The sequence below is a fragment of the Python bivittatus genome, unplaced genomic scaffold, assembly GCF_059951505.1.
Source record: "Python bivittatus isolate LINGU-HERP-01145 unplaced genomic scaffold, Pbiv_v1 ctg000090_np1212, whole genome shotgun sequence".
Taxonomy (NCBI): domain Eukaryota; kingdom Metazoa; phylum Chordata; class Lepidosauria; order Squamata; family Pythonidae; genus Python; species Python bivittatus.
In genome coordinates, this window is record NW_028277046.1 from 1,681,360 (window position 1) to 1,695,681 (window position 14,322).

Below are 14,322 nucleotides of genomic sequence, written 5' to 3' on the forward strand. Positions count from 1 at the left end.
TAAGAGCCTGGGTCGTCTCTTTCAATGGAGAGTGAATGTTAAATGGTCATTTCTCAGGGACCCTGACGTCCTGCAACAGGAAGGAGTTGGGATGGATGATCTTCAGGAACCTTTCCAAGATCCTCTGATGCATTGATGATGTCTCCCCCCAGCTTTTCTTAGTCTTTTTTCTGTTGTTTTTGTGGTTCTGCTGGCAACTGCAACCAAAGTAATCGAAGAGACCCAAGGGAGTGGGCAGAGAGGGGCAACAACTTCACACCCACCTTTTGTTCGGTGTCCAGAAAGCGTTTCAGGTCGTCAGCATCTAGGAAGTCCTTGTGGTTGCTGTAGCTGAGCATGAGAAGGTACAAGTCACGCCGAGTGGACATCATCTTGTAGAAAGCACAGAACTCTTCAAAGTCCAGGGTGCCCTGGTTATCATCTGTATCAGCCTCCTGTTAAAACAACAGAAGGGCAAAACAGGTAGCACATAGGTAGAACTACACCTGCACTTCCCAGGAAAAGGGACAGTGGGCAATGATGTTTCTTGGCTTGGCGTTGCCTTCTTCTGAGATGTTTGACTTCCCAATCTAGCTTAAACCCCTGGTGTCCTAGTGGTGTCACATCCAACCAAGATCAGCTAAGATTGGTGTGTGGCCACTAGTGGCAACTGTTTTGTGAGTGCCCACCACATGCTTTCCAAATTTAAAAAGAGCCTATTGGCTCAAAATGTAATATGTTCTAATGCGATCAGAACAGACTAGAAATCAGCTACACACACACACACACACACACACACACAGCAAATCAGTGGGCATTAACAGATTTCCCTGCATGCTTTCACAGCCTTTTTTTTTACAACTACAAAGCATTCTTTTTCCTGTCTTCCAACCGATCGTTGATTCACTAACTGCAAAACATCCGATTCTGTTTCCAACACCGCCGTGATGAAGAGCTTCACACACCATTACCATCTGCCAGTATTTAATAGCAAACCACAGTGATAGGCTAAAGCCTAGGATATATAGGCGCTCTCTCCCTTAAGCAACCCAATAACCGTCATTTAATACCAAAAAGTCACCCGTTTTCCAATGGCAATTTCTTTCCCCTTTGCAAAATTAAAGCAACTCGGATGCTTGTGGAAGCCAGAGAGCAACCCCAAAGCTACAAACCCATTTAGAACCAGCACCAAACAGGTTGGGGTTGGGCTTGTCTCGGGTGAGGTTGTGCGTTAAAACGCTTTTCTGCCTAGCAGCACCCTGCCTGGAGAAAGCTAGCCTTTGGGCATCTCGCCTAAGGCAAACTTCCACTCATGAGATAGGCCAGGGAGAAGTCAGAAGAAGGAACAAAAGGAAGCATTTGCAGGACCAGCAGAGCCCGGCCCGAGCTCCTGGTATCTCAGAATGACTCTCCCCAGGTTTTGCAATTCTCCTCTCTCTTTAACCTATCAGCTGGAGGCAAATCACCATTTTAATTCCCACTTGTCCTACAAAGGCTGCAGTGAAAGTCATGTAAGAGTACATGGATCTTTGACCAGTGTGGCTGCATAGTGAAGGTATTGAGCCAGGCCTGGGGAGACTCAAATCCCCCATCAGCCAGGAGTAATGTTGGGTCAGTCACAGTCTCTTAGTCCAGTCTACTTTGAGGGTTGCTCTTTCGAGGACAAAAATGGTCCTACAGTCACAAGTCTAATGAGCAGGCCTAGGGAAAGAGACTGCCTTTTTAAGGAGCACAATGTTGGGCTTCAGATCTGAAGCAAAGCACATCCCAGAGTCCTTTCCTCTTGGTATTTCCTCTTTTTTGGGGGGGGGGACGGTTGGAGTCCTGACATGAAATCAGAGAATTGGAGTCTTCCTATCAGACCATGAGAGCCACTTCTCCTGTGGCACTTTTTGGGGATGGTCCCATGCTCCAGAAGTGGGGCTGAGGGCTCAAGCAAGCCATCACATACAAGGATTTTTAGTTTGCAGGACAGCTGGGTCTTTGTTTCAATGCACCAGTTTTATAAATGTAGGATTTTTAAGAGACATGCACACCGATGACAGCACGGCCCCTGTTGTTTCGTGACAACCTTTCACGCGGCTGAGAAGTTGGAATGTTCATACACATTCCCTCATCTGTGTACATCTTATGTCACTGAGATAAAACCTTTCGCTAATGCAAAAACAGGCCCTTAAATTCATCAACCAACAAAGATATATGGACACCAATGAAGACTTCAAAGGGCTAGGCTTAACTTTGTGCATTAGAAAATGGATATCAAGAATTGTTCAGAGGATGGGGAATCAAACAGCAAAGTCCCTCTGCCAAGCCAACCAGACTGGAGCACGCTCCACCAGAGAAAACCAAACAGGGTCAATAAATGTGAAGTAAGGCAATCCTGGAGGTATCAAAGAGAAAACAGCTGCGAGTGTTTCAATCTCCAGCCTTGCCTTTCTGAAATTTCAATTAAAACTGAGTACTGTTAACAGGAGAAGAAGAGAAAGGAGGGTCGGAAAAATCAAGCGCCAAAGCAAATGTAATAAAGTTACATGGCGCTTCTTTTTGGAGCCCAGTCAAATCCAAGAAGCGTAGCCAAGAAATGCACGGAGGTAGCAGGGAACTGACATCCAAATTAAATAGCTACTTGGATAAATGATGCCAGGAGGAAGATAGAAAGCTGGATGGCCAAGGTCCTGTGGTCTGAATCTTAAGCCGTATTCTGGGGTTCAGCAAAGGAGACCACACCTCTTCTGTTTCTACAATATTCCACTTGTATCAAATATGGTTTTCAGCAGGTGGTAGATCCTGCTGAAAATATGATTTGATCATGCAATCTATTTTCTGTCCCTGTTATGCATTCTCCAACCAATTACATGTAGCCATTAGGACTTTGATGGCAACATTTCAACTTGTGGGGGAAATTGGAGATTTCAATAAATATTCCCCGGCTGCCTGAAGTGGAAGGGGTCAATCAATTGCTGAAGGTCATCCTGCCTGCAATGGCCACTAAGTTGAGGTGGGGCTTCCAAGATGGCAGTCAATAGCTATGGGGTCTCCCTAGACAGCGACCTAGACCCTGTTCTGATGTGTGCGGATCAGAACAGGGGCTAAGTAGGCAAAACCATTATTTTTCTTTCAAAACCCAGGAATCGACAATCCAATGAACCTCAGCAACATCAAGAGGTTCCTGCTGCAGAGCACCAATTTTACGTCAGAACCCAAGATAGATTGCAAATTAAGTTTTACAGGGGGAAAACCATGCATTTCCCTTAGCAGGTATCTAAAAAGTCACTTTAATGAATTAATGGTGTTAATTTGAAATGGTCTACTACATCTTTAGTGATAATCGGCATATCTATTTTCCATTTAATTCTCTCTCTCCACAAATGCAAACACACACCACCTTTTTTTTTTTTTACAGATGAAAGTATTTCTTTTCTTAATCCTCTGACTTTAAAAGAGTGTTATATTTAGCTTTCCACGGTGCTATCTCTTTACAGTCGGCATCTGGAGGAGCAGCTAATCGAGGCAGAGAAAAAGTATGAATTTTTTTTAAAAAGGGAGGGGGGTTGGAACAAGCTTATTAAAAATGGCCAACAATAGAGAATAAGTTCTCTCTTTCTGGGTTTCACAGGAATTGCTTCACTTTTTTGACATTACTGCGTCTAGCTAAGTGTGGGCCAGACTGACTGGGAGCAATTCTATGGGATTTTAGTAGGATTTTTCCTAGTGCTGCATCAATGAGCTGTGAGACCTGCCAAAATGAAGAGAGATTTTAGCTGTCCTGCTTTTAAATAGTCTGACAGATCAGGAGCAAACACAGGAGCTGCTCAGTTTGAGAACATAAGTACAGCTCAACCACGCAATTTGTCCCAAAATTAGCTGGATCTCAGTTTAGGAGCTTCTCAACAGCCTTGCAAGTTCAGCCCTTGTTAGAGTATCAATCTGGCTTTCTTCTCCAGACTGGGCTCAGGGAAAGAAAAGCTCAGCCCCAGCCCCTTTGGATATGGGCCATATCTTGGTTCTCATCCAGAGAGAAGGAACATATTGCAGGAGTCAGCCTGATCCAGAAAGATGATTCTAGCTGTAAACCAGAAGAACTAGCCTCCATTTGCAGTATAGATAGAAAGGGGTCACTTGCCACAGGGAACTGCTCTAGAATCATCGGACTGGTCATATCAGAAATACGCAAGGGCTGGCTCAGTGGCGATATTTATATTTTTAGAGGCTGCAGTTTCAATAGCAATAGAACCACAAGAGCACATAGGAGGCAGGGCAGAGTTCTGGAAACTCAGCGTTTTGATGCTGTGAGAAAACAAGCAAAAGAGCTCAAGAAATGCCAACTTCAGCAGCCCTGGAAAGGTAAAGACTTTGATTTACAAGAAACCCTTCTCTTAAAACTTTGTATATCCAAAGGTGAACAACGTTCTGTTTCCAGAGCACAGTGTTTTTGCTTGCAAGTATCTGGGCAAACGGAGATGGATTTCAGGAAAAAACAGGATTCCCTCTGTCACCATTCACTTAGAAAATAGGTCAGATCAAAAAACAGAGAAGAGCTTCAGAAACAGCCTTGTTCATCTAACACTGGACTTCCCACCCTTGCCCAAAACACTGAGTTTGTCGTCTCAATCAGAGTCATTTGCGCTATGTGAGGTGGTCCCATGTAGAGGGCAGAGGGAATGGCCTTGAGGAACAGATGCTACCAAGACAACAGTCAGATAAAAGGGACCTGAGTCCGGGACAAGAAAGTTAAAGGTCTCAGACAGGCCCCTCCCTAAGGAGGGGAGCGCATTCAGACTTGCAGCCATCTGTTACTATAGCTTTACAATATAAGTAGTACTGAACTAGTACTGACACTGGGTTCCATTGGGTCTAATCTACCTTGAAGGGCTGACATCCATTCAGGAACACGCCGCCTCCAAGAGCAGCAACGATTTCACCATGGAAGTTGGGAGACAGCTGTTGCAGGCCCATTTGCAAGTGTGCCAAGCTACAAAATCGACATCTGACGGTAAGCCCGAGGTGGAGCCTGCCAGAGCTACAGCCACAAGGAGGGCCAATTGCTGCCGAGGTCAGCTGTCCCTCCAAGCACTGCCACCTGCCTCACTAGATGCCGCAGTGCATGATGGAGCCTTACCTTAAACATCTGCTTGACTTTCTGACGGGGGAGGTTGACGTTCAGCTTGTGCATCAGCTGGAGGACCTCATTAATGCTCAGGCTGCCATCTCCATTTTTATCCGCTTCATCAAAGGTTTGCTTCAACCACATTTAACAGGAGTCAAGGAAAGGGAAAGGACGGCTTGGGAAAAACAAGGGATGGTAAAGAGAGACAGAAAAGCAACTTTTTTTTCTGAATGGGCCTTCCTAGAGACAGCCATTGGACTGTTTCTCTAGGAAGATGGTTGGAAAGGAGAATAAAGAGAATATTTATTTATTTTATTATAAAGAGAAGTGAGAAGTATGCAACACGTGCCACTGGGAAATGTCCAGATCAGGCTGCTGAGTGTTCCAGAAGTGTTCCAACTTCAAAGTCTGAACATCTCATGATGCCACGTTTTACCACTTTGTACGTAAAATGGGACGGTCAGCCTTCAAGCTACCAGACCCATTCTCAAATTCATTGCTTGTTAAATCACTGATCTGAGATAGTATGGGCTGACAGTTGTTCCCTTTAACTCATCTTGCCAACTTCTGTTGGAAATGGCAGGATGCCCTGATCCTTCCCCACCAATACAATTCAAGAAACTATTTTTTGTAGCTGTAATTCTCGGGCCCGTTAAGATGCCCGGTGATAGTAATCTCAAAACCATGAATAGATTATATTTCAATAAAATAGTAAAAATCCACTGAAACTAACACATTTTTCTCAGGTCAAATCCCAATGATTCTCACAAAGTTGCGACATGAAAGAAGTCTGCAGTTTCTCCTAAGTGAAAGAGAAGCTTTGGAAGAACAGAGTTTTGTCAAAAATAAGGGCAAAAAGGGGGTGGGGAGTTAAACCCCAATTTCTAGTGCCAAAGTCCCAATCCTCAGCTCCACACACACGCTCACAAAGACACGTTCAGTATGATCACACTTAGCCCTCAACTGGGTCTTGATGGAGCTTACTGAAAGTAAATCCCTATTTAAATGCTATTTTTACCATTAAAAACCTATGGACCAAGCTATCTGTTCAACTTGTAGCTTCAGAAATTTAATGCGGATCAAACCGCAAAACAAATGCACGAAGGGAGAACGAAGGCGAAGGGAAAAGCCGAGGACGTTGTGGTGGGGTGGAACCGATGAGATCCTGAAAAAGAGAGGAGAAGCTTCAAGAATAAAAGGCAGTGCGTCAAGTAGTGCATGGATGTGAAGGAAGCAAGGATGCTTTGTAAGGATAGAAAGGAACGACGCGCAGTGGTGGTGCAAACTAAACTTAGTCGGATTCTTTTTTTTTCCTCTGGTCTCCTACATTTAATTTATTTTGTTTCCTATGTCTCAGTGTTTTTCTGCATTTCGTGCTGCTTAGCCCAAAAGGAAATAGTGTGATAGACTTCTGGGCCCAGAGAAGAAAGATAAGCTAGGGGAGATAAGCAAAAAGGAAGGGCCATCACCCCAAGGCATTAGCCTATAAGCTCAGGATCCCTTCATCCAAAAAGGATACTGGTCTCTAGTCCTCTGCCGTTTTGACAGACTGTCTTCATCGCTTATCCCAGCCATTAGGTACTTGAGGCCAGTGATCCACATCCGCGCCTCCTCCCCAGTGGATGACACCAGATCGAGGGACTCCATGTGATCTCCATAGTAGATAGTGAAGCAACAGTTGGGGTTGAAGCTGCCATCGCCGTAGCGCTGGAAGATCTCTGACTGCTTCCCCTCGCACACTTCCTGGATAGAATCTATGGAGACTGGGAAAAAAAATGGCAGAACTAGAATGCAACATGTCTCCTTTGAAAAATGGGAGCAGCTGCTGCCAGATGTGGTGAGGGTTAGCAGGTTAGAAGATGTAGAGGAAAGAGGGAATGGCCTTGAAGGACAGTTACCAAGACAATGGTCAGATAAAGGAGGACTGTGTCCAGGGCAGGAATGTAACCTGAGAAAACGTCCCAGACAAGACCCTCCCTGGTTCTCATGAAGATAAATGGAGGGAAGGGGGAAGTGCATTCAGACTTGCAAGATTCTGTTACTATAGCTTTACAATAAAAGTAGTACTAACCTATGTGACGTTGAGTTCCTAGTCTGATCTACCCTGAAGGACTGACAGAAGGACCAATTTGTGGTGGAGAGAGCTATCAAGGAATACAAGTTTCTAAGCCTGTATAGGACTTTAAAAATGAAAGGTAGCACATCTTAAACACCAATCACTGGGAAACAATAGGGGAAGGAGCCTTTCCATCTCTAGAAGCACCTGGTTGGCCATAAGGTAACATAGAATGCTGGGCTAACTTACATTTCACACTTACTTTTAGCTTTTTCGTTTTTTCGCGAGGGTCTCCAGCGAATGCATGATTTATGTTCATCCAGGTAGTAGAAACGAACAAGTCCTTTGGAACTGCCTCTGAGTTTGATCATCTGAGTACCTGCTTGCATGGAACTCATACATTTTTCCACTACGGGAGAAGACAGAATAAAAAAGGTTTGTTATGCTAAAAATCATGCACCTCGTGGCGCATACTCAATTTTCAGAGGTCAAGACAATAACGTTTTTATTGGCAAATCAAGTTATGGGTTTAGAACACACATTCCCAGCTGCAAATCCCAGTATGTAGCTTTTGTAGGCATTTATTTTAGCTATGAGCTGCATTGCAAAATGTGGACTAGTGTGAAAATCAGTATATAACTGCATTCCAGGGAGTGTAAAGATGCAGGATTTGCAAATTGGATAAATTTGCTGGTCAAATGAATTTACTCCAGGCATGGCTTGCTATTTATCTACCATTATCTCATAGTGATAGTGTTGAAACCCTACCCACATACTTCTCTATCATCAATCTTACCACAAACTGCAACACAATCTTATTACTCCTTTATTACCTTCAGTTTCAGGTTGCACTGACTCTTTACCTTAGTTTCCGCCAAGCTGATCTGAGCAAAGCCCTCTCTTATAATGTCATCAAATTCTGTTTAATAGCTGGCAAGATCTATGAGGATCTTGCCAGGAGCAGTTTGATTTGATTACATTTTTATTTACTTTTATTTGCCTTATTCTACTTTTAACCCAATTTTATCTAATTAATCTAATTAATGTTATTCTGCTCTGTTACTCTAGTCTGGTCAATGACCAAAATAGTCCTTTAACCATGCCCAATATCCTTAGTTCTCTTTAAGCTTCCTTCCTTCCCTAGCCTTCCATGCTTGGACCATGAAAGTGTCTGTAGGCACCTCTCTGTCAATTCAATTTCTGTGAAATGGAGCACAGTTCATCGAAACATTATGCAGTAATAAACCTGCTAGTGTTGTTGTGTTGTGGATTCTGTACTGAAGTCTGGAGAGCAGCAATGGGCCTCCATAGACTTCTAATCAGCTTGTGAGTTCTTAAAATGTATCTATCATCTTTGTGCGGCTATTATGGAAGTTTTGAGAAGTTGGTCACAAAAGCCATCAAGTTTCCTTTTAAGGCTGAAACAATCCATCATAATGCTCCCAAGTCAAGTCATTAAAGCATCCGCTTCCCATTCTGCCATTCACCCTACAGGCAAGTTACATGGCATAGCCCCCATGGCATAGCCCCCATAGCTTTTGCTTGTATCTAATCCCTCCCATTGAGGAGCGCATGGAGGGTATTAGCTCATTCTGACATCCTCTAAGACAGGGTTCCTCAACCTCAGCAACTTTAAGATGGGTGGACTTCAACTCCCAGAATTCCCCAGCCAGCATGGCTGGCTGGGGAATTCTGGGAGTTGAAGTCCACCCATCTTAAAGTTGCTAAGGTTGAAGAACCCTGCTCTAAGATTCAAGAACAAAACAAAGAGGAAGGATGAGGAGGAAACTCCTACCCAACATGTGGCAAGGGGATGATGGCAAATGTTCTGGAAGCCCAATTTAAAAATCCGCAAAGGCACATTAGGACAAACTGCCTTTGGGCACAGAAGGAGGACATTAAACATTAACAACTTCAGGGTTCTCAGAATGGTGAACTGGAGCCCGACTGCAATGTGATGCTGTTGGACGTTCAGGCAAGAAGGCTAGAACGTCTGTACAGATTCTCCAAATGAGAGATTAGTAAACCCTTGAGAAAAAGGGCTCTTCAAAAGGACTCCCTTTTGTGCCTCTCACAGGAAAATTGACAGCAGCTCTGAAACTCGAGACATGTCAAGTTGATTTTTGTATCATTTTCTGCAGAAGAGCAAATTACCCTTTTAAACATTAATAAAAATAAGATATTAACATACAAGGTAGTAAAAAGCGACAGCATGGTTCTTTAATTTTATTTTTCCCTTTCTGATCTGACTGGTACAGTTCTCAGGTCAACTTGCATTATACTAAAGTGTAGTAAAGCAACAGATGTGGGAGCTTGCCCACAACACTTTAATTGCTTGAGTGTTTTAAATAGCTCATCCAAACACATTGAATACCCTCCCAAATTACAGCTCTCCCTCTGTGATTCAAATGCCTGGTAACCCAAACTCTTGTCTTGCCCCCCTCCCCAAATGTTACCCCAAACAGATTAAAACTTCATCATTTCTGAAGTCCAAAATATCACAAGATCTTGATCGAATCACGCCCAAAGTTGACATGCTCCCAAGAGGTTGGCACGAGCTTTGGGACAATTGGGAAGAACCATATGAGATGGTGCCAGGGAGCCTGAGAGACAGAAAAAGTCCTCCAAGTCAACATCAATGGAACTTTTCAGGTTCAAAGCTGACATTCTGTATATAAATTCCTTAAATGATCCTGAGGTTGAGGGAGGTGTATTCTCACAGGTTCCTGCATAGCAACTGATGGCTATCTCATTTCTCTTTGTATTCTAAAAACAGACCTCCATTCTGATTGGGGTATTAATATTATTTGCAGGTGTTCATCTCTGGATAGACTAGTCCCCTCCCAGCAGCAACTGGGACACTACCCCAACGGCTTTAATATGTGGGGGGCTGAAAGACGAAACACTGCGTGACTGACTCTCTTTGTCTCCGGAGGAGTGCCTGGTAGCACCAAGGGATGTCTGCCAGAAAACCTCCTAAGCCAAGAAGGAAAATAAAGCCTCTGTGTCTGGCCGCCCTCCAGACTCCGTTTACAAGGAAACATGAGCAGCCCCTGGCGGGTTGAAGGATATAGATGTTCCCTAGCCGTCCGGACTCTATTTGCGACACAGGACCAGTCCACAAGACCTTTCATTTTAAAGAACCAGGCTGCAGAATTGTACGGATTTCAGAGAAACCCTGCTGGATTGAAACAGAGAGGCGTTGTCTCCTGCTGCTGGTCGCCAGCAATTGGCATTCATGGAGTTCTAAATCACAATTCTTCCTCCCCAAAATGGTCTTAAAATTCTCAAAAGCTGTCTAAGTTAGCAGTTTGCATTGACGGCAAATCATACCCAACTCCACTTAAACCTTCAAAGCAACAAATTGATCTACTAGTTAACCTTATTGTACTTTTGGTCTGTTTGCTTTCCGTTGTGTCTTTATTTAAGACTCATAAGCCACCTTTCCAAAGAAGTGGAAAAATATTTATCTTATAAAAGTATTTCAAGTATTTCAACCTCTGCATTTAAGGAACAAGGCAAAAAGGAACACTCTGGCCATTTCATAGCAACCATGACATTGAAAAGAATCATAACATTTAAAAGATCGTCATAACCATGACCAAAAATAGCCATTACATTTCAAATGCTAAGCAAGTACCACGAAAAAGTCAAACGTCAGCTGCAAAAAACATTGCCCCATTCTCATAACGAAAGTAACATTTTCACAAGTCAATTAAAGTGAAGAGGGAGCAAATTTGCCTCTTGGCAGGAAGGAGTTGCACAGATACAGGACCCCATCGACGCTCTGAGCCCGGTCAGGCAGGTTCATATGGATATCAGCAATCTTTTAAACAACGTTAGAGCTTTAAATGTCAAAATACGACACCGAAAGAAAATCAACGGTTCCTCAACCAAATTACAGATGAAATGAAATCCTCCTTTTTTTAAAAAGGGTAGGACCCTTTACTGCTGGAACTGAGAAACTGAAAAGATATTTAGCATCAATACAGGCTGGAAATAAGACTTTTGCCTCAACCCCAAAGTTCACAAACTGATCCAAAAAAGCAAAACCAATGTAAGAATCAAATCCACGGATGTGTGTATGGCCAAGTTCAAATAAATTATAGCTAAATTACTGGTAAAGCTGCACTAAAACAATTCTGGGAACACTCTTCTTGCTAACTGATACATCAATGCTTGATATATTTATATGTCAAGATACATAGAATCTTAATCTCTATATTAAGATACAGAAATAACCGAGATTGTACAATATATGTAAGTACAACGAGTAGCTAATAAGAGCCTCATCTTCCCTACATTTTATCCTCTTTTAAAGCCACCCTAATTGGTAACTGTTGCTCCTTCCTGTGACAGTGAGTTCTACTGTTGAACTAGGAAGACATTTGTGGAATATTAGCTGACCATCTTTGCACAACCCCTCTTCAACTGTCAACAGACAAACCTGTCACTATATCCCACATAAGACAGTCACATCTTTGAGACATGATTGCCTTCTAGAGGAAAGGGACTCGGGCCATGTCTGTGCTCTTACCAATTCGGCCCATCTTCCATTTGGGAGCAGCTACGATGCTCCCGCCAATCCAGAAAAATTCTTCTGCCAGGCGGGCAACTGAAAACTTGCTTTGGAGCAAAGGTGAGAGGGAGAGATCCATGTCAGAAACCAAAGTCACCGCTGTGTTGAATCCAAAGCTCCGAGAGTTTACGAATCTTCAGTAGAAAAACGTACCTGACCCTTCTCCAACTGAAACTCTGTTTGTAAATTTTTTTTTTTTAGAAAAAAGAACTGGACGCAGTTCCAGCATATTTTGCTTGGGAGTCCATTCCTCCTTCTGTCCTCCTCGGTGGCTAGAAGGCAAACCTTGAGATTTCTCCTTTATTAATCCAAGCCATTAGCGCGGGGATCGAGGGGCTTTGAAAAATTAAAAAGCAAACTGACCACAAAACGAAAAATCCTCTCCCTTAAGAGACTGCAGCCAAAGGAAAAGGGAGGCCTCATCCATTCTCTGTGAGAACTAGTCACATGAATTGAGGGTAGTCTGCGAATCGGGTCCTTCCATTTCTTTCCCTGCCTTATCTGGAGTATGAGATGCACTTTCTGGGATCAGCAGCTCTCTCTCCTCGATATCGCTGGCTAGCACTGGGGAGAGCCAACCCCCTTCGCATAGTGGAAGGCAAAGCACATGGAACCCTGATGAGTTTCTGGTGCCTGTTTATGAAGTTTTGATGAGAAATGCAAAAGGAAGCACTTTAGCCTCGGCACTGGGGCCACGGACGGTGATGAATGCCACTTCAAATCCATCTGGGCCCTGGTTAATCTCCTCTTTGATCCAGATCTTTTTGTGTGTGTGGGGGGGCAATTCTTAAAAAAGTCTCAACCAAACCAATCCTTCTTCATGCCTTTACTTTCCAAATGTAAAGGGGCTATTAGAAGTGCTGATTCAGCAAATTTAGAAGAGGAATTGTCCGGATGAGGACGAGAAAAAGGTAGCCTGCGTTCACTTCCAGCAATTCGGGTTTGCCTGCAGCTTAAATCTAGTTAATCCCAAAGCCGTGGCTTCTGTTTTATCCAGAAGAGATTTAAAGGTGGAGGGGGGTGAGTGTGTGTGTGTGCGCACTTGTGCTTCTGCGCATATTAGAGACATTGCAGCTGGATGAAACTGAGACCCACAACAGGCTTTGGTTTTATTTTTTTTTCCTTGAGCGGGCTGCCTCTATTAGACAAATCCCCGTCCAGTACAGAAGACAACAGTGCTGCAGATTTTGGCCCAAGTGTTCTTAAAAGCCAGAGGCAAATAAGGAAGTTCTTGCCAGGATGAAATACCAGCTAAATTTTGCACAATAGAAAAGGAATTCTGCCCAAACTTAACAAATTTCCCAATGGGGTTCTAAATGTCCTTGCACTGTACAGCCCATAAAAATGTGGATTGAATTTTGGGGCATTAAGAAAGAGTCACTAATATTGCTGGAAGAATGAAGGAGGCATTAATTAAGCGTGGCTTTCCCAGTTTCCCAGAAACACACACTTTCTGTAATCACACACGTGGACCCACAAATAGCAATTTGTGGATAGGTGGATAGGACAAATTCAGGATGGAGGAGGAGAAAAACAGCAGCTGAAGTTCTGTGCAACCAGGAGAAACAGCACAGAAGAAACAGGACACAAGAGAAACTGTCCTGCTTCTTTAACCCCCCTCCCCTTTTTTTTTTTTTTGCAGAAGTAAAAAAATGAGTGATGGATGGGAAGTGAGAGTGCTCTGTCAAAGTTATGAATATCTATCTCAAAATCAAAAAGTAGCATGTATCCGGCAAAGCCTGACAACATTGCTGGGGAAAAGAAGATCCAAAACTGAATAGTAAATCCCATTCTTTGGGTCACAATTATATACAGGTACAAGGACCCCAGAACATTCAGCTCATTCAAAAGGGGATAAAGCAAAGCTGCAGAGAGTGAGTGGCATAATTCTTCTTGGGACTCTCGCCGGAAAAAGAGCTGACGTGCTTAACGGCTGCAAGCTTATTAGAGAAGGTTGCTATTCTCGTCCCCCTTGACATCCCCAGGCGGGCCTTGCAAGCCAGGTAGCTACACACATAAATGGCAGTTGCATTTCCAGACTTCTGAAGACCATACCTTTCAAATGGGGGCCTCCTCCTTTGAGAATTAACCCATGAAGGAAGTTGATCTTTTCAATCGGTGCCTCCTGGGTTAACAAAGGGTTCAGAACTCTCTGTGCGGTTCTCGGCAGCTTAAACGTCTCCAAAAATATCCTTCCCTAGTTGATTTTCTGAGCCTCGCCCCAGTCTTGCTTTGGAAAGATTATGGTTGTCCTCCTCTAACTCAGGCTTAAATTATCCTACCTCAGACACATAATGCGAAGCCCCAGGTCTCTGGAGAAGGCTCTGATGCTGGGAAAGGAGGAAGGAAAGAAAAGAGGATGACCAGCAGCAAGGTGGAGGGACTCAGTTACAGTGGCGATGGGTGGACTGTTGGAAGACCTGAAGGACCAGGTTGGAGATAGATCATTATGGAGAACATCTACCTGTGTGGTTGCTAGGAGTTGACAACAACTTGATGGCACATAATCTATCAATCAATCAATCAATCAATCAATCAATCAATCAATCCATCCATCCATCCATCCTCCTCTAACTACATTCTGGTTTCATGAAAAACAGC

At 43.6% G+C, this 14,322-nt stretch overlaps 1 protein-coding gene across 1 annotated transcript in view; it reads right to left on the minus strand.

The window, feature by feature from the left end:
• The window catches only part of PLCH2 (phospholipase C eta 2), a 193,373-nt gene that overhangs the window by 58,221 nt on the left and 120,830 nt on the right, over positions 1-14,322 (minus strand). The window contains exons 4-7 of the mRNA XM_088136706.1: positions 7,405-7,551; positions 6,604-6,849; positions 5,099-5,226; positions 264-434 (exon numbers count right to left, since the gene is read on the minus strand). Coding sequence (XP_087992832.1) covers positions 264-434; positions 5,099-5,226; positions 6,604-6,849; positions 7,405-7,551 — 692 coding nt within the window. The remainder of the gene's footprint in view (positions 1-263; positions 435-5,098; positions 5,227-6,603; positions 6,850-7,404; positions 7,552-14,322) is intronic.